Consider the following 25,244-nt stretch of genomic DNA (forward strand, 5'->3'; position numbering starts at 1 on the left):
GCCCCAGCACTTTGTGCTCCCTCCAGGAGTCCAGGAAGAACTGTTGAAAGATAAAAATTCGTAGGACTTGATCTTGATCTAAATACCAGTAGGACCTGGTACCAGAGAAGATGTGGCTGGGAAGGAATGTAGGAGAAATCCCAGATGTTCAGCATGTGCAGTGTTGAAAGAGAATGTGAGCAGGCCTGTGGAGGAAGTATGTGACCTGTATGCAGGCCTGGGTGGACCCCCACCAAGCACTCCCAGGAGTGCCCAAGTGTCCAGCCAGTGAGCAGGGACTAGCCCCTGAGCACTGCTGGGTGTGGCTCCCTAAACAGTCCAAAACAAAACAAGCATATGTGAGCAATCTGGCGGAAGACGATTGAAGAGGGACAGATGACAAAGTGTATATGAAGTTTAGGGCATACCAAAGGTAAGGACCTATGGGTCAAGTCAAGATGTCTCTTAGATACTATCTTGTTTGGATGAGTTTGTCACCGCGGTTTCTGAGTCAGGAACTGATGGGCATTTAGGCAATAATAGAATAGATTCTTGTTTGTTAATTTGCTTAATAATGTGAGGCCAGAGCGATAGTGGAGCATGGGAGGGATGCTTCCCTTGCACACGGCCTTCCTGGGTTTGATCCCTGGCATCCTCTTTGGAGCAGCACCAGGAACAAGCCCTCAGCACTGCTGGGTGTGGCCCCAGAACAAAACAAACAAACATAAAAAACAACAAACAAGATTAGGGAAGGGTAGAGAAAGTAGCTTTAAGTGATGGTCACAATATCTACTCTGCTCTCTTTCTGTGTTTAGTTTTTGAGCCATGCCTGGAGTTGTTCAGGGGTTATACCTGGCTCTGTATTCAGTAATCACTCCTGGTGGGCTCAGGGGACCATCTGGGATGCTGGGGATTGAACCTGGGTCGGCCATGTGCAAGTCAAGTTTCCTATCCATTGCACCTATCTCTCTGTGCCCCTCATCTGCTCTCCATTTTTTGCATTTATTGCAGTTTCTCATATACAGTGGGGATAATGCAATCTATTTGTAAGAAACTGTGAAGATTAAATTATATCATATATAGAGTACAGTGTATATATATGTATGTATATATTTATGTGAACAGAGAAGGGATGGAGGAAGAGATAGAGAGAGAAGTGTCTGCCACAGAGGAAGGCAGGGTGGGGGTGGGAGGGAAACTGGGAACATTATAGTAGGAGATGTACACTGGTAAAGGGATGAGTGTTGGAACATTATATGACTGAAACCCAAACATGAACAACTTTGTAACTGTGTATGTTACTACCATTCATTAAAAAAGTTAATAAATGGGGGCTGGAGAGATAGCACAGCAGGTAGGGCGTTTGCCTTGCACGCGGCTGACTCGGGTTCAATTCCCAGCATCCCATATGGTCCCCTGAGCACCGCCAGGAGTAACTCCTGAGGGCAGAGCCAGGAGTAACCCCTGTGCATTTCTGGGTGTGACCCAAAAAGCAAAAAAAAAAAAAAAGGTATCATATAGGTTACATATGACCAGTTTCTGGCTGCTGAGGGTATTTGTTTTATTTGGGGGCCACACTGATGGCTTCTCCAGCTCAGCGCTTAAGAGGTAGCTCTCTCTGCACTTTGGATCGCATCTAGGCCCCACATATGAAAGCCTGTGCTCCAGCTTTATGCCATCTCCCCAGCCTCTGAGGAAATACATTCTTAGCTTGTGAGAGTACATATGTGTGTGTACAACAGAGTTGGGGGGGGTTGTAGAGAGAGAGGGCCTGAGTCGTTGCTAATAACTTAGTTTTAATAAGCACTTTCACGTATTAACTTCACCCTCACTGGATGTTTTATTCTGAGAATTTCTATCATTAATAGAGAAAATGTGATTTTTTCGCTCATAATGATAGAAATTGGGGCAAGACTTAGGGCCAGAGAGATTATACAGCAGGCAAGGCGCTTGCCTTCGTCCCGGTGACTTTCCCAGCAACATACATGGTCCCTGAGCCCACCAAGAGCCAGGAGTAAGCCCTGAGCACCGCTGGGTGTGACCTAAAACCAAAAACTGAAAACAAAAAAGTTCAGGCTTGAGCTGCACTGGTTTCCGCTAGTTTCAAATCGTCCTCATTTTCCTACGGGTAAACGAAGTAGGTAGTAAGTATATTGTCAGGGAGTTGAGTGCTGAGTTGGGTGACACACCCAGCAATGCTCAGGGCTTACACCTGGCTCTGTGCTCAGGAATTTCTCAGGGCCCATATGAATTTTTTGAAGACCTGAATTTGTCTCTAGGCCGTCTCTTCTGGGGTCAAAAGTCTTTTGGGAGGGCAGGTCAAGATAATAAACGCAGGTTACTTGCCTTGCACGCAGCCACCCCGGGAACGAAACATAATCCCAGAACATCACCAGAAGCGACCCAGAGCCTAGAGCCAGGAGTAAGCCCGAGGCAAGGAAGGGTGCGTGGCATCAGGACGAACCACCGCCACCGCTTCAAATCAGTCTTGTGACCGCGAGCAGGGGGTCTCTGGATTTCTCAAGTGTTCGACTTTTCCCGGGAGGGGGGCCCGGGTCCCCAGGGGAAGCGTCTGTGTGATGCTTGCAAAACACGAATCCACCAACCCTTCCCCACCCCACGACTTTCCCGGTTCGAATGTCTGCAACCCGTTTCGAGGGGCGCCCGCGCGACCGCGACCTCCAAAGGCCTCCAGCTCGGCCCCCTCCTTGCCTCGGGAGCCCCCCTAGAGGCAGGAGGGGAGGCGCCGCCGCCAAGTTCGGGAGGGGACACGGGGGCGGGCGGGGCCGGGCGGGGCCCGGAGGGCGGTCACGTGACGGGGCGGGGCCCGGCCCATGTGCGCGGCGGCGGCGTCGACTCCGCCCCCCGCGCGCCGGCGGCTCCGCCCCCCGCGCCGGTCACGTGGGGGCGCCGGCTGCGCCTGCGGAGAAGCGGCGGCCGCCGAGCGGGAGCCGTGCGGGGAGCCGGAAATGGTCGTGGACTGCGTCTGTGCGGCTGCGTGGGGCTCGGCCGCGCGGACTGAAGGAGACTGAAGGTAAAGCCGCCATGTCCGGGCCCGACCCGGCCCGCCCGCCCCCGCCCCCCGCATCCGCCGCCATCCGCGCCGGCCGCGGCCCCCGCGCGCCCGCCGGCCCGGCGCCCCGGCCCCGCGCCCCGCCAGGCCGCGATCGGCGGGCCCACGTGTGCGCGGCGCGGCGCGGCGCGGGGCGGCGCGGCCGGGTGGGGGCGGGGAGCGCGGCGCGGGCCCGGGGCCGCCCGCCCGCCTGCTCGCCCGCCGGGCCGCCGGGAAGTGACACGTCGTGCTCTGGCACTGGCCGGCGGCGCCGCGCGGGGCGGGCGCGGGCGGCGGCGGCGGCGGCGGCGGCGGCGGCCAGGGAGGAGCCCCCGCCCCGCCCGGCCCGGCCCGGCCTCGCCCCCGGGGACCCCCGCCCGGCGCCCAGGCCCCGCACCCGGCGTCCCCGGGCGGGGGGTGGGGGGGACGCGCACGGGGCCCGCGAGGCCGCTCCTGCCCCGGGTGCGTGCGTGCGAGTGTGTGTGTGTGCCAGTGCGAGTGTGAGTGCGCGTGTGCGCGTGTGCGCGTGCGAGCCGGGCGCCGGGTGCCAGCGAGACCTGGAATTTCCGGTCGGGTCGGTCCGGGGCCCCGCGGAGCCAGCTTGATAGCCCCTCGCCTCCCCAACCCCAGGCCCTCGGATGCCCAGAACCTGTAGGCCGCACCGTGGACTTATTCTTAACCAAGGGGGTGAGTCAGGGGGCTGCGGGGTGCTTTGGCCGTGCTGCTGCTGCTGCTGCCACCGCCGGGTTTTTGGGTTTTTTTTCTTTTTTTTTTTTGACAAATGCCTTGGGGGGGTGGGGGACGGAGACAGAAGCGACGTCGCTTCCTGCTCCCTTCTGTACCCCCGTGCTGCGCCTGCTCCTCTTCCTCCTCCTCCTCCTGTTCCTCCTCCTCCTCCTCCTAGGCCCCGGGTGGGGGGCTGCTCGCGCGGGACCCGGCCCCTCGCTTCGCCCCTAGGCCCCTTCCCCCTTGCCGAGCCCCACTCTTTCCCAACAGGTGCTGGGGGGACCCTGATGTGGCACCAAATGAAATGAACAAACCTCCACAGCCCACAGGCCCCCCACCCGCCCCGTCCCCTGGACTCCCACAGGTAATTAGGGGGAGGAATCGCCAGGCAGAGGCCCGGGTGGGGGTGGGGGCCGCCAGCCAGCCAGCCAGTCAGCAAACAGGCTCCAACCTCTGGATTTTTCCCACCCCCATCGGTGTCAGGGCAAAGTGCAGCTTCCTGCTGCCAAATTGAGACAGGGCCCCTGGGCTGTTCCCAGGGGCTGGCCCGGCCGGGGAGGGGGCATGTGGACAGCAGGAGAGGCAGGCCCCGGCCAGAGACCTCCGCCCCCTGCCTCACCGCCTTGGGTTTCTGCCCCACCCTGGTTTCTCCCGCTGAACTCTGGTCTCCCCCCTCCCCTTCAGCCAGCGTTTCCCCCGGGGCAGACAGCACCGGTGGTGTTCAGTACGCCACAAGCGACACAAATGAACACGCCTTCTCAGCCCCGCCAGGTGAGGGGCTGCGGGGAGGGGAGTAGGGGGCCTGGGTGGGAGCCCTGGAAAGCCAAGGCCACTTGGGCCCCTAGGATGGAAACCATGGAGGCCCTGGTACCCGGTGCCCCATTTCCCCTCTGTGGATTGCTTACTTCTGCTGGCCCCGTGGGGCAGTGTGTCATCGAGGGGGGTGGCGTGACTAGGGGTCCCGATGCTCGGAGAGTTGGGAGCAGTGTTTTGGGGTCCTGCCAGCTCCTACTCTCTCCTGATCTCTCCTTTCACTGGGAGCTCGCCGTTGCTCCGTTTCCCATACTGTCTTTTTTCCCTCCGGAGTGGGGCAAGATCGACGCTCTCTAGCTGGTTCTTGCTTTTCTCTGTTCCCTCCGTTCTTCCTCACTGAGTGGGAGGTTTCTTGCCCTACTTCCGTGTGTGCGTGCGTGCGCGCATGTGTGTGCGTGTGCGCTCGCGTGCGCCTGTCTGCGTGGGGCCCCTCATCACCTTGGGGATAATTCTTTTCTCTCCTGTCCCATGTGCTCTCAGGGAGGATTCAGGTCTCTGCAGGTAATGCTCCTTCGCTCATCCTGGACCTTGTCCTGGTCTCACTCTGACCTTCCACCCTTGTCAGGTGCTAGGCGCAGGGACTGGGGGACTTCAGGGTGGGGACTTGCTTGTTGTCCAGGTCCTCAGTCTGAGGGTGACCGATGCATGAGGGCCTCGGTCTTAAAGCCCTGCATCCGGGCCCCGGGACATGGTTGCATGTCAGTGGTGAGCGCCTTGGGTGTGGGGGGGGCGTGCATGCTGGGATGTGCAGTGCCCGACTGGCTGTACTTAGGCACCGTGCATCTGGCCGTTAGGAGGCCTCCGCGGCAGGATAGCTGGCGGGGGCCCCCCGAAGATGCATGGCGGTCCGGGGGTCAGTGTGTACCCCGAGTGCCAAGGCTGGACTCGGAGTTTGCAGGGCCTCTGTGAGTCCAGCGGCCGCCTAACCCATCAGCTGGTCGAGGGGGTCTCGGAGGGGCTGCCCTTGTGCTCCCCAGCAGCAGTTCTCTCTGGGCCGGAGACCCTGTGGAGTTGCCATTCTGCTCGACTTCCTCCCCTGGCCAAGCCAACCGCCTTCCTCCCTCCCTGACAGCACTTCTACACTAGCCGGGCCCAGCCCCCGAGCAGTGCAGCCTCCCGAGTGCAGAGTGCAGCCCCCGCCCGCCCTGGCCCAGCTGCCCATGTCTACCCTGCCGGATCCCAAGTAATGATGATCCCTTCCCAGATCTCCTACCCAGGCTCCCAGGGGGCCTACTACATCCCTGGACAGGTGAGGCTGGAAACCTGGGGGCTGAAAGCCGCAGAAACTTGTCTCCCGACCCTTTCCTCCCTGGCCCTCACCTCTGCTCCCGAGTCTTCTTCCCAGAGGTCGGCCTTCCTTCTGGACCTTGCCAAGTGTTGGCTTGTCCTGTCTTGCCCTGCATTCTCTTGGCGTCTGAGAAAGCGCCTCCTAGCGCCCTCAACTCCGTGTCTCCCTTCGTCCTCTTCCCCAGGGGCGATCTACTTATGTTGTCCCGACACAGCAGTATCCCGTGCAACCAGGAGCCCCAAGCTTTTATCCGGGTGCAAGCCCTACCGAGTTTGGGACTTACGGTAAGGCTGGGGAGTGCCGGGGAGAATGAGTTCAGGGAGCATCTAAACTCACCTGTGAGCTCCTAAGACCTTTCCCAGGCTTGTGTTGGTTAAAAAATGATAGGGTTCGTCAGTGGTAGGGATCAGTTGGTACTTGACCTGTGTCTGGCGGTGGCTTGGGGATGGGGGAAGGAGGTGGCATCCTCTCCTCGGAGCTCGAGTCCCCGAGGTCGCGGAATCCAGGCGCGGGCACCCCCAGTCAGGGCCTGCCAGTCAGCGTTCATTCCCTGTGGCCCGCACTCCCCGGCTGCGGGGAGCTCAGGTCGCGTGGATTTGAGAAGCGTCTGTAGCCGTGTCCTCCTTCACATTCTAGGAAAGGATCAGTCTGTTCTTTATGGCAGTCGTTTCCAAAATTTCTTGATCGTCAGGAGAAATTTTGAGTGTGTACCCCAATACCTGTACGTTTTTGTTCGTTCATCCACATCCATAACTCGGACGAGTAAATGAGAGTTGCTAGTCAATCATATGTGGATATCGAAGAGTGCATCCCATTTCGGAGACTGTTGCTTTAAAGGCTTTCGCTTTCCTTCACCCTGGGTCTGCTAGTACATAATGTTGCATTTTGTTTCCTTGCCCCTTAGCAGAGGGCTGGAGACGGGACTGGACCCAGTTGAGAGCAGCAGGGTTGGCAAATCAGTTTTTCTCATTCCCAGCCAAAGCCCTGATTGCGTTTCAGGCTAAGGAGCAGTCGCGGCTCCCCGGGAGTCCGCGCGTGCTGCGGGGGGTGGGCTGCTTGCCTGCTCACTCAGCTAGTAGAGGAGGAACAGGCCCGAGTGCAGGTAGCTGGTACCCAGTGGCTAAGGAAGGCTTTGCCCACGAGGCGTGTGTCAGGAATCCTTGTAAACGCAGCAGTTCGGACTGGTTTCCCAGCTCTGACAGACACCTCATTCCCTTGGGGAGGAGGGTGGAGCAGGGCAAGGGGCTGGCTGAGGGTGATGAGAGGCTCTGGGGGCGGGAGGTTTGCACGGAGGCATTTGTGTCTGGCTGGGCCCTGACGCTGCCACCGCTCTTCCCTTCCCCTGTGTCCGTCTTCTCCCGCCCCCTCCAAGCTGGCGCCTACTATCCAGCCCAGGGTGTGCAGCAGTTTCCCACTGGAGTGGCCCCCGCTCCGGTTTTGATGAACCAGCCCCCCCATATTGCTCCCAAGAGAGAGCGGAAGACGGTGAGTAGCAGCAAGGGGCTCCAGGACGCCTGGAAAGGGATCATCAAGGTCAGGCGCATGTGGGTCAGGGAGCAGGAAGTTGAGGAAGCAGATCTGAGGCTGAGAGTGGGCAGAGCATGGGGACTTGGGAAGCGCTTGGGCTCTTTGTCAGGGACCGAGGTGGCAGCGTGGAGGCCGCTCCCGGGCAGGCAAAGGGCCGCGCGCGGGTGGAGTCCCCCGGTGCCCCGGCCTTGGGGGTCCCTCACATCTGCATTTGATTCCTCGCGTCTGGTGCCTTGCCTTGCTGTGGCAAAGGTTTGCTTTCTGTGCCCCCGCCCCCCACCTCCCTCCCCGGTCCTGGAAGCTCTTGAGGCCTCCGCCTCTGCTCAGTCCTCAAGCCCTGGGCGTGGTGCCCAGAATAGGGTGCCAGGGCTGGGGAAGCCGCTGAGTCACCCTGGCTCCACCCACCGGGTCTGGGCCCTGCCCCCAGAGATCAGGCCGACCAGCCACAAGTGAGCCGGCCGGGAGCTGGCTGGGGGTCCTGGGCCCGCGGGCCGGCCGGGAGCTGGGGGAGAGCATTATGATGCCCGGGACTGCTCTGTGAGGTCAGGCCTCTCCTCGGGTGGCGGCCAGCGCAGGGCTCAGCAGCACAGCCGGATGGATTGACAGTAGAACTCATGGGCTTCCTGGCGCCCACCCACCTGCTTCCCGGTGGGGGGTGGGAGCTTGGCCTGGAGTCTTAGGCGTGGGGCAGGGTGGAGAGGTGGCTCCTCCTGCTGTCCACTCACCCCCCGGCTTTCTTTCCCCAGATCCGAATTCGAGATCCAAACCAAGGCGGGAAGGATATCACAGAGGAGATCATGTCTGGGGCCCGCACCGCCTCCACCCCCACCCCTCCCCAGGTACGTGGGTCCCGGGGCGTCTCGTCACAGTGGAGCTGGCGGGCGGGCTGAGGCGAGCAGGGCTGTGGGGTTCTCGGGGGCGAACCCGGTAACCCTTTGTGCTCTGCAGACGGGAGGCGGTCTGGAGCCTCAGGCTAATGGGGAGACTCCCCAGGTGGCTGTCGTCGTCCGGCCAGGTAAGGCGACAGGTGGGGCAGAGGAGGGTGGCACCCAAAGACGCTGAGGAGGTGGCTTGGCACGAGCCGCCGGCTAGAGAGGAATCACCGGGATGCGAAAAGGACAGATCGCGTTGTGGGGGCGAAGGGGAGAGAACTTAGGTCGCCGAGGGGTGTGTGTCTGTGTGTCTGGGGTGGGGGCACCGCGTTCCAGGTGCTTGAGCCGGGAGGAGGAGGGGCGCCAGGACTGGAGACCTGGTCTTCAGTTTCGCTGTTCATTTTCTGGGGTGCAGATGACCGGTCGCAGGCAGCGATCATCGGGGGCCGGCCCGGGCTGCCGGGCCCAGAGCACAGTCCTTCCGAATCCCAGCCATCGTCACCTTCTCCGACCCCGTCACCACCCCCGATCCTGGAGCCGGGGTCTGAGCCCAACCTCACCGTCCTCTCTCTTCCCGGGGACACGATGACGACGGGGATGATCCAGATGTCTGTAGAAGACTCCAGCCCTGTGGCGCATGAAGCCGGGGAGCCGTACTGCCTCTCTCCAGAGCCCCCTCCCCTCGCTGAACCTATCCTGGAAGTCGAAGTGACGCTGAGCAAACCGATCCCAGAGTCTGAGTTCTCTTCCAGCCCTCTCCAGGTGCCCGCTCCCCTGGCATCTCACCCGGTGGAAATTCTTCCTGAGCCCAATGGCATTGACGCATCGGAGGACCGGGAGCCGGAGGTGGACTCCGCCGCCGAGCTTGCTCCGCTCTCTCCTCCAGCTGGTCCCTCAGAGCCGCCCTTGCCCGCGGCTCCGACTGCCCAACCAGAGGAACTGCTCAACGGAGCCCCCTCGCCACCAGCTGCGGACTTGAGCCCCGTCAGTGAGCCCAAGGAGCTGGCCAAGGAGGCCCCGGCCCCGGCCCCAGCCCCGGCGGCTCCACCCGCTGCCGCCCCCTCTGCCCCGCCAGCGGCCGTCCCTGCTCAGGAGGAGGAAATGGAGGAAGAGGAGGAAGAGGAAGAAGAAGGAGACCCAGGAGAAGCCGAGAGTGAGAAGGGAGGGGAGGAAGTGCTCCCCGCAGAGAGCGCCCCTGCCCCCGTGCACCCGTCCCAGAACTCGGAGGCGTCCACAGCGACCCAAGGTAAAAGGCATGTTGGCGGCCGGCGCGGGGCTCTCTTCGCGGGTGCCACTGTGCACCTGTGCCTGGCGGTGAGGGGGCGTGTGGTCGGGTGGTTGGGTCACGGAGACGGGTGGAACCTGGGAGCTAGACTTTTCCTTAGGAAGGTGCGGTGCAGAGACAGCCGTGCACCGGATGCTACTGGTTTTCCCTGGGAATTCTCAGGTCAGTCCCACTGCTTTTCTCTTCCCCTGGAACAGTGGCAGTGTTTGTGCCAAAGAGGAGACGGAAAATGAAGGATCTCAATAAGAAGGAAGCTGTCGGAGACCTACTGGATGCCTTCAAGGAGGTAAGGGAGCGGCCGGGAGCTGAGGGCGAAGGCAGGTTTGGGGGGGAAGCCACGACCCCAGCACCGTGTCCTCCGGTCACAGGCGAACCCGGGAGTGCCAGAGGCGGAGAACCAGCCGCCACCCACGGGCAGCAATCCCGGCCCAGAGCCAGAGGGCAGCGGCGCCCCGGCTCGGTCTGAGGAGACGGAGGAGACGTGGGACTCCAAGGAAGACAAAATCCAGAATGCCGAGAACATCCAGCCCGGGGAGCAGAAGTATGAGTACAAGTCAGGTATGCTGCGGAGGGGCCGGGCGGGGGACAGGCCCGGGGCGCCCCTTGGGCCCCTGGTGGGCGCCGGCTGAGCACGACCTTTGTTCTTCCTTCCAGACCAGTGGAAGCCTCTCAACCTGGAGGAAAAGAAGCGCTATGACCGAGACTTCCTGCTTGGCTTCCAGTTCATCTTCGCCAGCATGCAGAAGCCAGAGGGCTTGCCCCATATCAGCGATGTGGTGCTGGACAAGGTGGGTAGGCTGGCGTGGGCGTCGCTGAGCCGGGCAGCCTGGCCTGTCCCCGCCCTTCATGCTCACTGTGCCGACGCCTTACTCTCTTCCCAGGCCAATAAAACGCCACTGCGGCCGCTGGATCCCACTCGGCTCTCGGGCATCAATTGTGGCCCAGACTTTACTCCGCCCTTTGCCAACCTTGGCCGACCAGCTGTCAGCACCCGAGGGCCCCCAAGGGGTGGGCCAGGTGGGGAGCTGCCCCGCGGGCCGGTGAGTGGCCGAGGGGCCAGGCGGTGTGGGGGTGGTTCTCTGGGCACTGGAAGCCATCTGCCCTTGACCGGTGTGGGAGGCGGTGGGGGTTCCCGGCTTGCTCTGACTCTCTCCCTTCTCTTGTCCTGGCCCCCGGCTTAGGCTGGTCTGGGACCCCGGCGCTCCCAGCCGGGCCCCCGGAAGGAACCACGCAAGATCATTGCCACGGTGTTAATGACTGAAGACATCAAACTGAACAAAGCCGAGAAGGCCTGGAAACCCAGCAGCAAGAGGACGGCGGCCGACAAGGACCGTGGGGAGGAAGACGCTGACGGCAGCAAGACCCAGGTATGGGCAGGTTTGCTGCGGGCCCCAGCCCCCTGCGGACCCCGCCCGCCACGTGGCCGCTGTTGTTCTGAGGTTCTGTGTCTTCTCTCCCCCACCACCAGGACCTGTTCCGCAGGGTGCGCTCCATCCTGAATAAGCTCACGCCCCAGATGTTCCAGCAGCTGATGAAGCAGGTGACCCAGCTGGCCATCGACACGGAGGAGCGCCTCAAAGGGGTCATCGACCTCATCTTCGAGAAGGCCATCTCAGAGCCCAACTTCTCTGTGGCCTATGCCAACATGTGCCGCTGCCTCATGGCGGTGAGTGTCCCGTCCCATGTCCGTCGTCGTCGTCCCCCCCCCCCCCCCATTTGCCTCGGTGAGGGTCTGGCTCGGAAGGTGCCCGAGTCCAGCTTGCTGGTGGGCCATGCTGGCGAGGACAGCCGAAAGCAGGCCGCGCTGGGGTGGGGGCGTTCGGGTCAGGTGGTGGGAGACTCAGGGCTGGCCCCACCCTGGCCTGGCCTGAGTGGACGCTTCTCTCCGACCCCCAGCTGAAAGTGCCCACTACAGAAAAGCCAACGGTGACTGTGAATTTCCGAAAGCTGTTGTTGAATCGGTGTCAGAAGGAGTTTGAAAAAGACAAAGATGACGACGAGGTGTTTGAGAAGAAGCAGAAGGAGATGGACGAAGCCGCTACGGTGAGAGGAAACCCAGCAGAGCCACTGCCCGTCCTCGGGGCACCCTGGTGCTGCCCACCCCCTGCAGAGTGTGGCTGAGTGACCGAGTGGCATTTCTCTGCCTTGGGGCGTGAGTGATTACTGCCTGTGTGTGTGCACGCAGCTTTGGACTCAGAAATGGTACAGCGTTAGGGCAGTTGTACTGGCTGGCCCAGATTCTATCCCTGGCATCCCATATATTGGCCTACGGGGTATGGGGGTGCCCCACCCCACAGTCCCCCACCCCCCAGATGAAAAGGACCCGTTGCCGGGGATGGAGAGAGAGTGGTGCATGAGTAAGGCACTTGTCCTGCTTGCAGCTAACCTGGGTTTGATCCTGGGCACTCCATAAGGTCCCCCGAGCACTGCCAGGGGTGACCCCTGAGAGCAGCGCCAGGACAGGAGTTAGCCCTGAGCCTCTCTAGGCCATGCAGTCATCTCGCAGCACCGTTGGGTGTGGTCTGGACCTCCCATTAGACCCCCCCAAAGTATGCAGGTTGTAGGGGAGTGAGGCTTCTGCTGAGGGTTGTTTCGATGCACTCCTATTTCCTGGTGGCAGGCAGAGGAACGGGGGCGGCTGAAGGAAGAGCTGGAAGAGGCTCGAGATATAGCCCGCCGGCGCTCATTAGGGAATATCAAGTTTATTGGGGAGCTGTTCAAGCTGAAGATGCTGACGGAAGCCATCATGCACGACTGCGTGGTTAAGCTCCTTAAGAACCACGATGAGGAGTCCCTCGAATGCCTTTGCCGTCTGCTCACTACCATTGGCAAAGACTTGGACTTTGAAAAGGCGAAGGTAGGAGGGCGTGCAGGGCAGCACAGGCTTGCTCTGTCGAGCTGTTGCCTGGGCCACAAAGGCCCAGGGTCACTGTCGGTGGAACCAGGGCCTGCTCTGGGTGGGGAGAATGAGGAAGGGCTGCCCTGGGCTCACCAGATGATGCGAGGGTTGCAGCCCAGGTTTGGCCCCTGACCCTGCGTGGTCCCCTGAGCAGCACCTGCCTAGGGCTCGCCTTCAGGCACTGCTGAGGGTCATTCCAAAAACCAGAGAGGGGCCAGAGATCTAATACAGTGGGAAGGGTACTTGCCTTGTGTGTCCCTGACCCAGACTCCATCTCCAGCACCCCATATGGTCCCCGAGCATCACCAGGAGAAAGCCCTGAGCACTGCTGGGTGTGGGGGCCCCCTGGGGAGTGGTTGGAATACCAAAGAGAAATGAATGACCTCATCCTGTCGCTTCTAGCCCCGGATGGATCAGTATTTCCAGCAGATGGAAAAAATCATCAAAGAAAAGAAGACTTCTTCCCGAATCCGCTTCATGCTGCAGGACGTGCTGGACCTGCGGCGGGTAGGGACCCTGCTCCCTCTGCTGGGCTGTTTTCTGACCAGCCCCACGGTGTGGCCTGGCCCGGCCCGCTCTGGCGGACGTTCTCTGACTGACCCCCTGTTCTCACAGAGCAACTGGGTGCCGCGCCGAGGAGACCAGGGTCCGAAGACCATCGACCAGATCCACAAGGAGGCTGAGATGGAGGAGCACCGGGAGCACATCAAAGTGCAGCAGCTCATGGCCAAGGGCGGCGACAAGCGCCGGGGAGGCCCCCCAGGTCCACCTATCAGTGAGTCCCGGGGGCTGGGCTGGAGGCGCCACCTGGGGGGGGGGTCTCCTTTCCACTGATGACTTCTGTGTTAGTGCCACGTGTCTGGGCCACTGAGACCTCCTGATGGAACTGAGGATCTGAGGAAGGGAGATGTGGGCTGTGCAGGGGGCGGGGGCCAGGGAGGGCTGGCGGGGGCTGACCCTCGCGCTGTGCTCTCCTTTCCACCCCAGGCCGCGGGCTGCCTCTTGTGGACGATGGTGGCTGGAACACGGTCCCCATCAGTAAAGGTAGCCGTCCCATTGACACGTCACGACTCACCAAGATCACAAAGGTGAGTGTGTGTGGGGCGCCTGCAGAGAGGGATTGGGCCCAGGTCTGCGTCTCCTGTTCTTGGGGACATACTCCATTTGGGCCATGGTCAGCAGCCACGCACGCCAAATCTCGTCCGCTCCCTCTGGCTAAGAGTTTCGGCTCAGAAATGGAGCATGGTGAAGTGGTGCAGGCAGGATGAGTGTCCACGTCCCTGGCCTGCTCGGGCATAGCCACACTCCTGCCTTGCGTGCCACTAGTGGCTTCCGTGCTGCTGTAACGGAGTCGGGTTGATGTGCTCAGCTGTAAAGTGCGGCTGACAGCTCAAAAGGCCACCTTAAGGGGTGCAAAAGAAAACGGGGGCTACCTGTGGTTTTCTGTCTGTTGGTTTGGGGACCACACTCTGTTTGGAGGACCACAGGGGCTGGGGATCAGTTGGGGTTTCTGCACGCGGAGTATGTTCACCAAGCCTTGAAGCTGTCCACTTGTCCTTGGGGCATTTCTGTTGTTACTGTCTGTGGACATGGGCCACACTGGCCACTGTTGCCTCGGCGTTGGGGTCTGCTCACAGCTGTCCTGGGTGTGGAACCCGGGCCTCCAGGTGCAAAGCCTGCACGCAGGCCCTTGGAGCTTTCCCCAGTCCTCTGTAGAAATGTTTGCTCGGCTCCAGGTTGGGTCATTCAGATCCTGCGTGGCTGTGTGTGGTGGTGGGCTGGGGACTCGCTGGACCATCCCCCTGACGCTGCACCCCTTTCCTCCCTCAGCCTGGTTCCATCGACTCCAACAACCAGCTCTTCGCGCCTGGAGGCCGAATGAGCTGGGGCAAGGGCAGCAGCGGAGGCTCCACGGCTAAGCCCTCAGACGCAGGTAGGGTTGTCTGCAGGGCGGGCTGAGCACAGTGGCTGGGGGCGGCGGGACAGTGGCGTGTGCCTGGATCCTTACATCCAGCTCCTGGGCTGCGTCAGTACCAGAATGAGAACCAGGTGTTGTGTATCTGTTGGCAGGTGATGGGCTGTAGGAAAGCAGAAAGGTATGGGTGGAGGGGTGTTGGGTCTCACCCAGGAATGCTCGGGGTTGACTCCGCCTCTGCATTCAGGAATTAACTCTGGCGGGAGCACACACGAAGAAATGGGATGCCGGGACCGAACCTGGGTTGGTCGGTCAGACCCTGAAAGTAGAACGTCTGTAACGCGTGTTTTGTCTCCCAGCATCAGAAGCTGCCCGATCGACTACCAGTACCCTGAATCGCTTCTCAGCCCTTCAGCAAGCAGTGCCCACAGAGAGCACAGACACCAGGAGGGTGGTGCAGAGGTGAGCTCCCCAGCCCAGGCTGTTGCCGTGGAGATCCTCGCCTGGGCTGCACGCAGCCCCTGGCTGAGACTGGGACCTCCTCCTTCTGCTGGGAACTGGACTCCGCAGGGCCTGGTGAGGACACCTGCTGAGCCGATGTGCCTGTCTCTTTCCCAGGAGTAGCTTGAGCCGGGAACGGGGTGAGAAAGCCGGGGACCGAGGAGACCGCCTTGAGCGGAGTGAGCGAGGAGGTGACCGGGGGGACCGCCTCGATCGCGCACGGACGCCGGCCACCAAGCGGAGCTTCAGCAAGGAAGTGGAGGAGCGGAGTCGAGAGCGGCCCTCCCAGCCCGAGGGCCTGCGTAAGGCGGCTAGCCTCACGGAGGACCGGGACCGCGGGCGGGATGCTGGTATGGGCCGGCCTGGGACGGGAGGGCTGGCCCAGCTGGGCCCGGGACAGGCTCCACGGGAGGTGCACTGCTCTGAACTGGGGCTCTGGCTCCATCTTCTCCTCAGCCAAGCGAGAAGCCGCTCTGCCCCCGGCCAGTCCCCCGAAGGCGGCGCTCTCTGAGGAGGAGCTGGAGAAGAAGTCCAAGGCCATCATTGAGGAGTATCTCCATCTCAATGACATGAAGGTAGGCTGGGGGGTGGGAGGAGCGCGTGGACTGCGGCGGGGGCGCGGAGGCCTGCCTGCATGACCGCACTGTTGGCCCTGCAGGAGGCAGTGCAGTGTGTGCAGGAGCTGGCCTCGCCCTCGCTGCTCTTCATCTTCGTGCGACACGGCGTCGAGTCCACGCTGGAGCGCAGTTCCGTGGCCCGGGAGCACATGGGGCGGCTGCTGCACCAGCTCATCTGTGCTGGCCACCTCTCCACGGCGCAGTACTACCGAGGGTATGCTGGGCTCTCGGGGCCTGCCGCCCGCACTCGCCTAATGACCCCCGGCCAGCACCCCGGTTTGATCCCCGGCACTGCCAGAAGCGATCCCAGACCACTAGGGGTGGCCCAGCGTAAGAAGAACATAGGCTTCTGAACGGCCACGTTTCTGTACCAGGAGTGGGGGAGGTGGCTTCATGGGGCTAGTAGGGAGGGCGTTTGCCTTGCACACACTGACCTGGCTTTAGTCTGCGGTGCCACACTCGCCTGAATACTGCCAGGAGTGATTCTGCTGGGTATGGTCCCAAAACAAACCCAGAGGAATCAAATGGGAAAGGAAGCGGCCTTAGCTCGAGGGCTAGGGCAAGGGATGTAGCTCGGGGTGGAGTACCCACCGCACAGGTGTCGAGGTCCTGGCTTTCATCCCCAGCAACCACAGGAGAGATGTCCCGAGCTTGAGGTAGTGGCCTCACTCGAGTTCCCTTTGCAGGCTGTATGAAATCCTAGAATTGGCTGAAGATATGGAGATTGACATCCCCCACGTGTGGCTCTACCTGGCGGAACTAGTGACCCCCATCCTGCAGGAGGGTGGGGTGCCTATGGGCGAGCTGTTCAGGTAAGTGTTCGGGGTGGGAGGGGGGCAGGTGTGGGACGGTGGGGCCGTGCGTGGAGCCTTCTGGGTAGGGGCTCGACGTGTGTGGCCTTGGCTTTTGTAGGGAGATCACAAAGCCGCTGAGACCCCTGGGAAAAGCTGCCTCGCTGCTGCTGGAGATCCTGGGGCTCCTGAGCAAGAGCTTGGTGAGTGGTGCCCCTGTGTGGGTCGGCCGGTCCCTCAGGACCCCGGGGGGACACTGTGGCCGACAGCTAAGTTGTTGTCCCGAGGAGAAGCGCTGGGCTGTGGGCACCTTGCCTCGACCAGAATTAGAGTCCCAGGCCCGTTTGGCATCACCAAGAGGCCGACTTGTTCCTTCTTCAAACTAGTTTCTTTTCTCCCATGGGAGGTTCACACTTGGGGGATCTCAGGGACTGTGCAGCCTCGGGGTCAGTGCCCACGGCCCTGCGCACACAGTGCTATCGCCCCTTGGAACTGTCTCCTCTAGCTTTTTGTAGGTTTTATTTAGGTGGGGGCACACCCAGCGCTGCTTAGGGCTATGGCTCTGTGCTTGGGATTCTGGGGTCCTGGGGATCTAACCCTTAGTCAGCCCCCTACAAGGCAGATGCCCTACCCACTGTATGTACTAGCACTCTGGCCCTGCTGTCTCTTAGCGTTAAAAGAAAAAAAATTACCACGTACTAGGCACTGGGAATAAAGCACAGGAAACAAGTTGGGCGGGGGGCGGGGATGACAACTTAATGAAAACAAGTGTGAAGGAAAGCGTGAAATAGTTGAAGTTGAGTGCCGTGAGCACTGCGAGGCTGCAGGCGTGTGCTGGGTAATGTTCAGTCTGGGAAGCTTTTCTGGAAGGGCAGTGGCTTGGACACTAGAGGGTGGAATGGTGAAAAGTTGGGAAAAGGCAAGTTCGGGTTGTGGTACTTAATGGTAGTGAGAGGCCCCCAGAGTTCAGCTGCCTTCGACCCGGAGAAGTGAGACTTTGAATGGGAAAGAACTATTTTCAGTGGTGTAGTAATCCTTTCAGTGGAGACATCTTGGCATAGTTTGTTTCTAAAAGCATTGAGGGGGAGGGCTCTTCCTTAACCTTGCATGCAGCCAACCCAGGTTCAATCCCTGACATCCCATATCATCCCCTGAGCTCGCCAGGAGAAGGCCATGAGCACCACCAGATGTGGTCCCCAAACCAAAAATTAAAATAGAAAAGCTTTGAGTTACTCTTGTGTTTTCCCGCACCTACCAATTCTTACTTGTAGCACCTGTTTAGGCACTTTCGAGACGTGAGATCATAGCGATTTTGTTTCATTTCTGGTTTTGAGCCACACCCAAGGATGTTCAGGGGTTACTTCTGTCTCTGCTCGGGAATCACTCCTGGCACTGCAAGGGTTCCGTGCAGGATGCGGGGGATCAAACCCAGGTTGGCTGCATGCAAGGCAAGTGCCCTAGCTGTCATGCTATGTCGCTAGTGCCAGCTGTCATATTCTTGAAATGCTGTTTATCAACTGTGGGACAGTTTTTTTTTCTTTCTTTTTGGGTCACACCCAGTGATACACAAGGGTTTCTCCTGGCTCATGCACTCAGTAATTACTCCTGGTGGCGCTCAGGGTACCACGGGATGTTGGGAATCAAACCTGGGTCAGCCGCGTGCAAGGCAAATGCCTCACCTGCTGTGCTGTCTCTCCAGCCCCGAGTTGTGAGATAACTTTTTAAAAATAAGTTTTGTTGTTGGGGCTGGAGTTATAGCACAGCGGGTAGGGTGTTTGCCTTGCACACGGCCGACCCGGGTTCGATTCCCAGCATCCAGGAGTAATTCCTGAGTGCAGAGCCAGGAGTAACCCTTGCGTATCACCAGGTGTGACCCAAAAAGAAAGGGAAAAAAAAGAAATCTTTTTGGCCATACCCATCAGTGCTCAGGGATTGCTCCTGGTGGTGTTTGGGGGCCATATGTGATGCCGGGGATACCTGAGTCTACTGTGCAAGGCCAGAACCTTATCTGCTGTACCGTACTATTGATCTAGCTCCCCCAACAATTTATTTTTTAATCTGTTAAAATGTAAAACAAAATGGGCCTTTTTTTTAAAATTTTTATTAGTGAAACACCATAAGGTATAGTTGTAGACTTACAAATTTTTGTGCTTGGGTTTCAGTTATACAATGATTGAGTACCCATCTCTCCACCAGTGCCCACTCTCCACCACCACTGATCCCAGTATCCCTCCCACCCACCATTCCCCCAACCCTCCCTGCCTCTGTGGCAGGGCATTCCCTTTTGTTCTCTCTCTCCTTTTGGGTGCTGTGGTTTGCGAAAGAGGCATTGAGTGGCAATCATGTTCGGTCTAGAGTCTACTTTCAGCATGCATCTCCCATCCTGGGTGGATCTTCCCAACACCCTTTATTTGGTGCTCCCTTCTCTATCTGAGCTGCCTTTACCCCTGGAGTGTGCGGCTGGCCTCCAAGCCATGGAGTAAACCTCCTGGTACTTACCTCCGCTATCCTTGGGTGTTAGTCTCCTATTTTGTTACTTTATGTTCCAAAATGGGCCTTTTTAAATGCGTAAACTGTTAAGAATTTTGTTGGGTTGGCAGTGGCCATTAGTAAGTGAAGCTGCAGGTCTCATAGTGCAGGTTGCTGTTAGTGTGAGGATCGGGCTCGTCAGGGTGTGGCACGTACCTGCAGCTGTCAGCCGTGAGTGCTGACTGCGGCGTGTATGCCCATAAACGTCCTTACTTGGCATAGTGTAATGAAAGGAGAGCTGGAGGCGAGCGTGGAAGGCTAGGGCGAGGTGCTGGGATTTGGTGGGCCTTTGAGAAATCCTCTGTGAAGTCTAATAAACATCTTTCCTGAGGCGCGTAGGCCTCCAGTCTGTCCCCTCACCCTCTGCCCGGCCTCACAGCTGTTTGGCAGATGAGTTTGTTTATTGGGGGTTTGCTGATATCTGGACTGTGTAAGAGGCCTATTCTTGTTTGGGGAATCTGGTATTCTTCGCCCCTGTTTGGTGCATCTCTAGCATCCTTAGCCAGTAGTAGGTAGTTTGAGGTCTTTTCTATGAATACCATTTTACTCTTCAGTTAGCTTGTTTTATTTTGTGGTCTGGGGCTATGTCTGGCAGTGCTCAGGGCCTGCTCCTAGCTCTGCTCAGGCATGACTTCTGGCGGGATTTGAGACTAGATCGGGTGCTGGGAGTGAACCTGGGTTGACTTTGTGCAAGGCAAATGCCTTAACCCTTGTGCTTCCTCCCCAAAATTTTGCTTTCTCCTTGTAAATTTTGGGGCTTTCGGGGTGGGGAGGGTGACTCTTGTGGCACTGTTAGATTGTTGTGGGGGTGGTGCTTAGTGGATCTTGTGTGTTTTTCAGGGTCCCAAAAAGGTAGGGATGCTGTGGCGAGAGGCTGGCCTCAGTTGGAAGGAATTCCTGCCTGACGGCCAGGATGTTGGTGCCTTCGTTGCTGAACAGGTGGGCAGTTAGCGTGGGGTTGAGTGGCAGGGGGTTGAAGGCGGACCCCTTCCTCACTGCGGGTGCTGGACCTCCTCTGGGCCTTTGTCTGCAGAAGGTGGAGTACACCCTGGGCGAGGAGCCTGAAGCCCCTGGCCAGCGGTCGCTGCCCCCCGAGGAGCTGAGAAGTCAGCTGGAGAAGCTGCTGAAGGAGGGCAGCAGTAACCAGCGGGTGTTTGAGTGGATCGAGGTACGTGGGGGGCCGGGGAGCGCCGCAGCGAGCCTGCACCTCGGGCCACGGTCCAGGACTTACACTCCGTCTGTTTCCCCCGACCAGGCCAACCTGAGCGAGCAGCAGGTCGCATCCAACACGTTAGTCCGCGCCCTCATGACGACGGTCTGCTACTCCGCGATCCTCTGTAAGGGGGGCCTGGCGCGCCTGGGCAGGGAGGGGGATCTGGGGCGCCCCTGCCGGCCGAGGACACGCCCGCTGACCCTGTCTTTCCTCCCACAGTTGAGACGCCCCTCAAAATCGATGTCTCGGTGCTGAAGATGCGAGCGAAACTACTACAGAAGTACCTGTGTGACGAGCAGAAGGAGCTGCAGGCGCTCTATGCCCTCCAGGCCCTTGTAGTGACCTTAGAACAGCCTGCCAGTAAGAACAGGGCTGGGGGAGGGGAGGCGTCGTGGAAGGTGCCACCTCAAAGGGGGGTGGCCCCTGGAGAAGCACGGCTCCCTTATTCGGTGACTGGTCGGCTCTCTGCTGCCGGGAGCGCAGGGGTGGTAGTCGCTGACTCCTTCCGGGTGTGGACTGCCCCACTTGGGCCCAGATGCTCTCCTTCCCTGGCCTCATGGGGCCCATTTTCGTGTTCCTGCGGGTCACTGCGGTTATCCCTTTCCCAGAACGGGGACAGAGACGTGGGTTACCTGTTCCTGAGATGCGCCTTCAGGGCACTAAGGGAAATGTTGAGCGCTGATCCCCTCTTGGGTGTGGAGCAGGGATGGAGGGAACACGGGTGGCCTGGTGGGTGCTCTCCAGAAGGTCGTGCACGGCGGGAGTTCTGTGGCACTGGAGGGGGAGGGGGGCGTTGGAAGCAGCCTGCGTCCAGGAGGGCCTGTGGCAGAGCACGGCTGAGGGAGGTGGGCTGGGTAGCAGAGTTGCATCTTAAGCCCGGAGTTTAAAAATTGTACGTTTAGTTCATCCTGGCCTTTGCACGCACTGCATCAGGCAGGCCTGGGAGCGAGAGTAGGTCCGCCCCTTCCATGTGAAGGGGATGTGTCATCCCTAGGGAACCTCATGGGGCGGGGGCTGGTTGGGGTTTTGTTTCCTTAGTTTGTGAATGTATTTTGGGGGTGGGTGAACGGGAATATTCAGGGTCAGCAGATGAGGGTGGGGTTGGGAATGGGAGCAGCTCTGCTGCTGGCTCTGGAGGTGGGAGAGGAGGCGGCGGATCACAGACGCTGGTCTGGGGGTAGCGGTGGGGGAACAGAAGCCGTGGGTGTCCGGGACGAGTGTGCGGCAGACAGGGTGGCTGTGCGGTGCCATCTCTGGGTGGAAGCCACTCTGCGTTAAGCTGCACCGTGGGCATTTTGTGTTCGCATTCCCCGGCGGAGGCAACAGGGAATGCCAGGTCGCTGCTGGGCGTCTAGGTTCATTTAGAGGTCAGAGGTTGGAGACCGGTCGGCCTAGCTGGCACAGGTAGCGCATCACAAGGGGACCTGGGATTGCCTCGGGGGTGCTGGAGGTAGAGACCAAAATGAATGGCGGGCTGTGGCGCCTCAGCCAGGGTAGTAGCCGTTCACACAAGACTGCCTGGGAGTGCCTGGAGAACAGATCGGAGTGTTTCCAAGCGTGGAGGTCGGGCGGGAGGACGTGGTAGGCATGCTGAGGGCCTGGGTTCAGTCTCCGGCGCAGCTGTGGTGGGTATGACCCAAAAAATGGAGGCACCCCTCTCCTTCAGCAGACCAACTGTCTGGTGGGGCACGGGGCAGAATCTGGATTGGAAAGGACTAAGTAGTAATACTGAGACAGGAAGAAAGAAGAACAGTAAGTGGAGACAAAAATCTTTGAGTTCAATTAATCTCTTGTCGAAAGACAAAAATCTTTTGTTTGGCTATAAATAATAGTGGTTGTAATAAGGCCTTTTGTGTTTGGATGAGAGAAACTCGAGCTTGAAAATAGAAGGCAGAGTGGATGATGGATTGCTCAGGGTCCCCAAAGCAGCCGTGGCCGTGGGATTTTGGTGTTAATGAGCACAGGCTTAGTGGAAACCCCGGCGAGTTTGGTGTAAACCCCAACATTGTGGGCTGGGGCTGAGAGACCTCTTAAAAGCGACTGTGAATTTGAGGGCGTGCCCTGAGGAACATTGTGGCTTATTCCTGCCCGGAGACATCCCCGAGTGTGTCCCCCTGGCCTGGATTCCACATTCACTCCCCGTGTTTAGTACGAGCCTTTGCTTTTGGGAGGACCCACAGTGCTGTGTGGGCAGTGGCGTGGGTTTGGCTCAGAGGCTCAGGGGACAAGTGCTCAGGAAGACTGCTGGGCAGCCAGGAAGGCAGGGGTGGGCAACACAGGGGCAGAGTGGGGGGTGGTGTGAAGGATGTTCCTGCCACTGGGATAGGGCTCGAGGCGGGGTGGGTGAGGACCCTGGGACCAGGGCTTGTCAGGATCTGCAGGGGGGTCAGAGGATGTGGCAAGCTGGTCCACCGTGACGTCTGTGTGACAAGCTGCGATTTCTGGAGTGCTCGAGCCCTAACGCAGCAGGTGCTGCCTGTCACTGGCCCCTTCCGATTCATAATATCACGTTGTCATCTGAAGCTGCTGAGGCGCGAGCCTTGGGGTGGGCGTGAGGGTTGACCAGATGACTCACCCCTGCACACCAGCCTCTGGGATCATGAGGTTGGCTTCCTGTTGGAGATCTGGGAACTGGAATGGTCAGGCGCTGGGATGCTGGCCTGGTGTTTGCAGCGGGACCTGGGGGAGGGGGGCCCTGGGGCATGTGCCCGCCCGGCCTCTTAACTGCCGTCCTTTGCAGACCTGCTTCGGATGTTCTTCGACGCGCTATATGACGAGGATGTGGTGAAGGAGGACGCCTTCTACAGCTGGGAGAGCAGCAAGGACCCTGCTGAGCAGCAGGGCAAGGGCGTGGCCCTTAAATCTGTCACAGCCTTCTTCAAGTGGCTTCGTGAGGCAGATGAGGAGGAGTCTGACCACAACTGAGGGCGGGTGGGGCCGGGGCCCGGCGCCCCATGGACACTCGATGGCCCGGCCAGCCGCCTGGACTGCAGGGGGTGGGGGTGGCAGCAGCGGCGGCGGCGGCGGCAGTGGGTGCCTGTAGTGGAATGTGTCTGAGCTAATAAAGTGGCTGAAGAGGCAGGATGGCTTGGGCTGCCAGGTGTCCCCCTCCTCCCCCGGGGCACAGAGATATATTATATATAAAGTCTTGAAATTTGGTGTGTCTTGGGGGGCAGGGGGGCACCACCGCCTGCCCCTGGGGTCCTTTTTTATTTTCTGAAAATCACTCATGGGACTGCCGTCCTCGCTGCTGGGGGCATATGCCCCAGCCCCTGCACCCCCCCTGCTGCCTGGGCAGGGGGAAGGGGGGGCACGGTGCCTGTAATTATTAAACATGAATTCAATTAAGCTCACTGCCTCGTGCTTGCTTCGTGGCTGATCCCTCTGGAGGAAGGGGCTTGTCTGGGCGGGCGGGAGGGCGTCCTTACAGACCCCTGCACTCTGGGAGGGACCCGGACTTGCTTCGAACTGAATGACCATGACTTCAGAGGCCTGGGGCCTTTTCCCGGGAGGTTTGGGGCCTGGAACTGGGTCAAAGGGGGTGACCTACAGGACTGCCCTGTAGTTGGGTGTGGAGGAGGAGACCGGCTTGCACCTGCGGAGAGCTGGCCGGGCCCCTGCTGGAGGAGGAGGAGAAGCATCCCCGAGGAGCCCCGGCCGGGTCCGGGCCCCCCCGCCCAGCCGGGGGAGCCTTCTCCGAGCCACCCTGCTGGGTGACGTGGCCGGCCCCGCCCGCCGCGGGTGGTGACGCGGTGGCCACGCCCCGCGCTGACGTCACCGGCCCGGTTCCCTCTCCGGGGAGCGGAGGCGGAGGCGGACGCGGCGCGCACCCCCTCCTCCCCGCGGGCGGGCTCTCCCCTCCCCGCCGGTGGCCGTGGCCCGACCCTCTGCGAGACGATGGCCCGGGCCTCGTGGCCCAGCGCGGGCTAGCGCCCCTGGCCATGGGCTGCGTCGGCTCGCGGAGCCCGGCGGGTCAGGGTAAGAAGCGGAGGCCGGGCACGGGCTGGGCAGTCGGGCCGCGGGAGCCCGGCCGGAGCGCGGGCCGCGGCGGGCGGGGGGCCTTGAGGCAGGGGCCGGTGTCGAGAGGGAGGAGCCTGCGCCGGGGAGGCGGGCCAGGCCCGAGCCGGGCGCGGCGGGCGCGAGGAGGGGGCTAGACCCGCTCGGTTTCGCTCCCGGGGCCTGCTTGCTGCTGCGGGTGCGCGCCGTGGGCTGGGCCGCCCGCATCGCCACCGCCGAGGGTGGCAAGAGGCGCACAGGCCGGGAGGGGCCCTCTCCGCGCTCCCGCCCACGGCCGGTGGCCTTGCATGCCCCCCCCACCCCCCCCAGCTCCCTCTTCCTGCACCTCTGCCAGTCCGGGAAGTGGCCCTGCGCTCGCAACCTGCCAGCCCCGGGCTGTGTGTGTCTCAACCCCGGTCAAGGGGGGTAGCCTGCAAACCGGCTAAGCACCACCGCGGAGTTGCCGCCTAACACAACCCCCTTCAGAGTCAGCTGCCTGCTGGAGAGGGAGGGAGGCCACTTTTGGGGCACCTGTGAGTCTCTGAGTTTCTCACCTCTTACGACTCTTAAGTGTCCCTCCCCTAACCCAGACAAATCCCCCACCCCACCCCTGGCCCCCTGGAGACAGACCTAGTGGGAAGCCAGGGGATGATGCCCAGGGATGGTGCTGTATGCTAGGCCTGGCCTCTGGCCACGCATCTGAAGGCCAGCAGCTAGCTCTCCCTTCATGTCAGGAAATTCGGCAAGCCCGAGTAAGGCCATCCAGGGGCTTGTGATGGCGAAGTGTGGGCTGGCGATGTTTTCAGGACACGAGGTCAGCCACACAGGACTTAGTGCCATTAGTACTTGAGGTTCTTGGAGTTCAGAGTCCAGCTGAGAGCTGTACTTTTCCTAGGGCTCCCATGAGGAACTCTGGGATGTCTAGTGTAGTTTTTAAATTAACCTCACAGTTTTTTTGGTGGTTTTTTTTGTTTGCGCCCCCCCCCTTCGCCGGTTTTGGGGTCACACCTGGTGGTGCTCAGGGGTTACTCCTGGCTCTGCTCTCTAGGATAACTCCTGGTGGGGCTCAGGACACTATGGGATTTTGGGGATTGAACCCAGGTCGGTCACTTGCAAGTCAAATGCCCTGCCTGCTTGGCTTTTTTTTTTCTTTTTTTTGGGTCACATCTGGCGATGCGCAGGGGTTACTCCTGGCTCTGCACTCAAGAATTACTCCTGGCGGTGCTCAGGGGACCATATGG

General features: G+C 60.2%; 1 protein-coding gene and 1 non-coding gene across 3 annotated transcripts; both read left to right on the forward strand.

Annotated features, from left to right (window-relative positions):
- The first annotated feature begins 2,879 nt into the window (after positions 1–2,879).
- On the forward strand, positions 2,880–23,356 carry EIF4G1 (eukaryotic translation initiation factor 4 gamma 1). Of its 2 annotated transcripts, XM_056121148.1 has the most exons (34): positions 2,880–3,013; positions 3,662–3,718; positions 4,028–4,121; positions 4,442–4,528; positions 5,051–5,071; positions 5,643–5,819; positions 6,043–6,142; positions 7,231–7,343; positions 8,132–8,224; positions 8,334–8,400; positions 8,673–9,503; positions 9,740–9,828; positions 9,911–10,100; positions 10,197–10,330; positions 10,424–10,582; positions 10,724–10,909; positions 11,011–11,208; positions 11,439–11,585; positions 12,163–12,399; positions 12,844–12,948; positions 13,057–13,216; positions 13,429–13,529; positions 14,272–14,374; positions 14,716–14,818; positions 14,975–15,207; positions 15,314–15,432; positions 15,516–15,688; positions 16,161–16,286; positions 16,387–16,468; positions 19,635–19,733; positions 19,828–19,962; positions 20,050–20,131; positions 20,227–20,367; positions 22,748–23,356. In XM_056121148.1, the coding sequence occupies exons 3-34, from the start codon at positions 4,062–4,064 to the stop codon at positions 22,930–22,932; spliced, it is 4,836 nt and encodes a 1,611-aa protein (XP_055977123.1). In that variant the 5' UTR covers positions 2,880–3,013; positions 3,662–3,718; positions 4,028–4,061; the 3' UTR covers positions 22,933–23,356. The 2 variants fall into 2 exon arrangements, with proteins under 2 accessions (XP_055977123.1, XP_055977124.1); XM_056121149.1 differs by lacking the exon at positions 5,051–5,071.
- On the forward strand, positions 13,267–13,343 carry LOC130030897 (small nucleolar RNA SNORD66). Its single transcript, XR_008793557.1, has one exon. It is a non-coding gene; the product is annotated as a small nucleolar RNA SNORD66 (small nucleolar RNA).
- Positions 23,357–25,244: the final 1,888 nt, after the last annotated feature.

The sequence above is a fragment of the Sorex fumeus genome, unplaced genomic scaffold (assembly GCF_029834395.1).
Source record: "Sorex fumeus unplaced genomic scaffold, SorFum_2.1 ptg000044l, whole genome shotgun sequence".
In the NCBI taxonomy this organism is placed as follows: Eukaryota; Metazoa; Chordata; class Mammalia; order Eulipotyphla; family Soricidae; genus Sorex; species Sorex fumeus.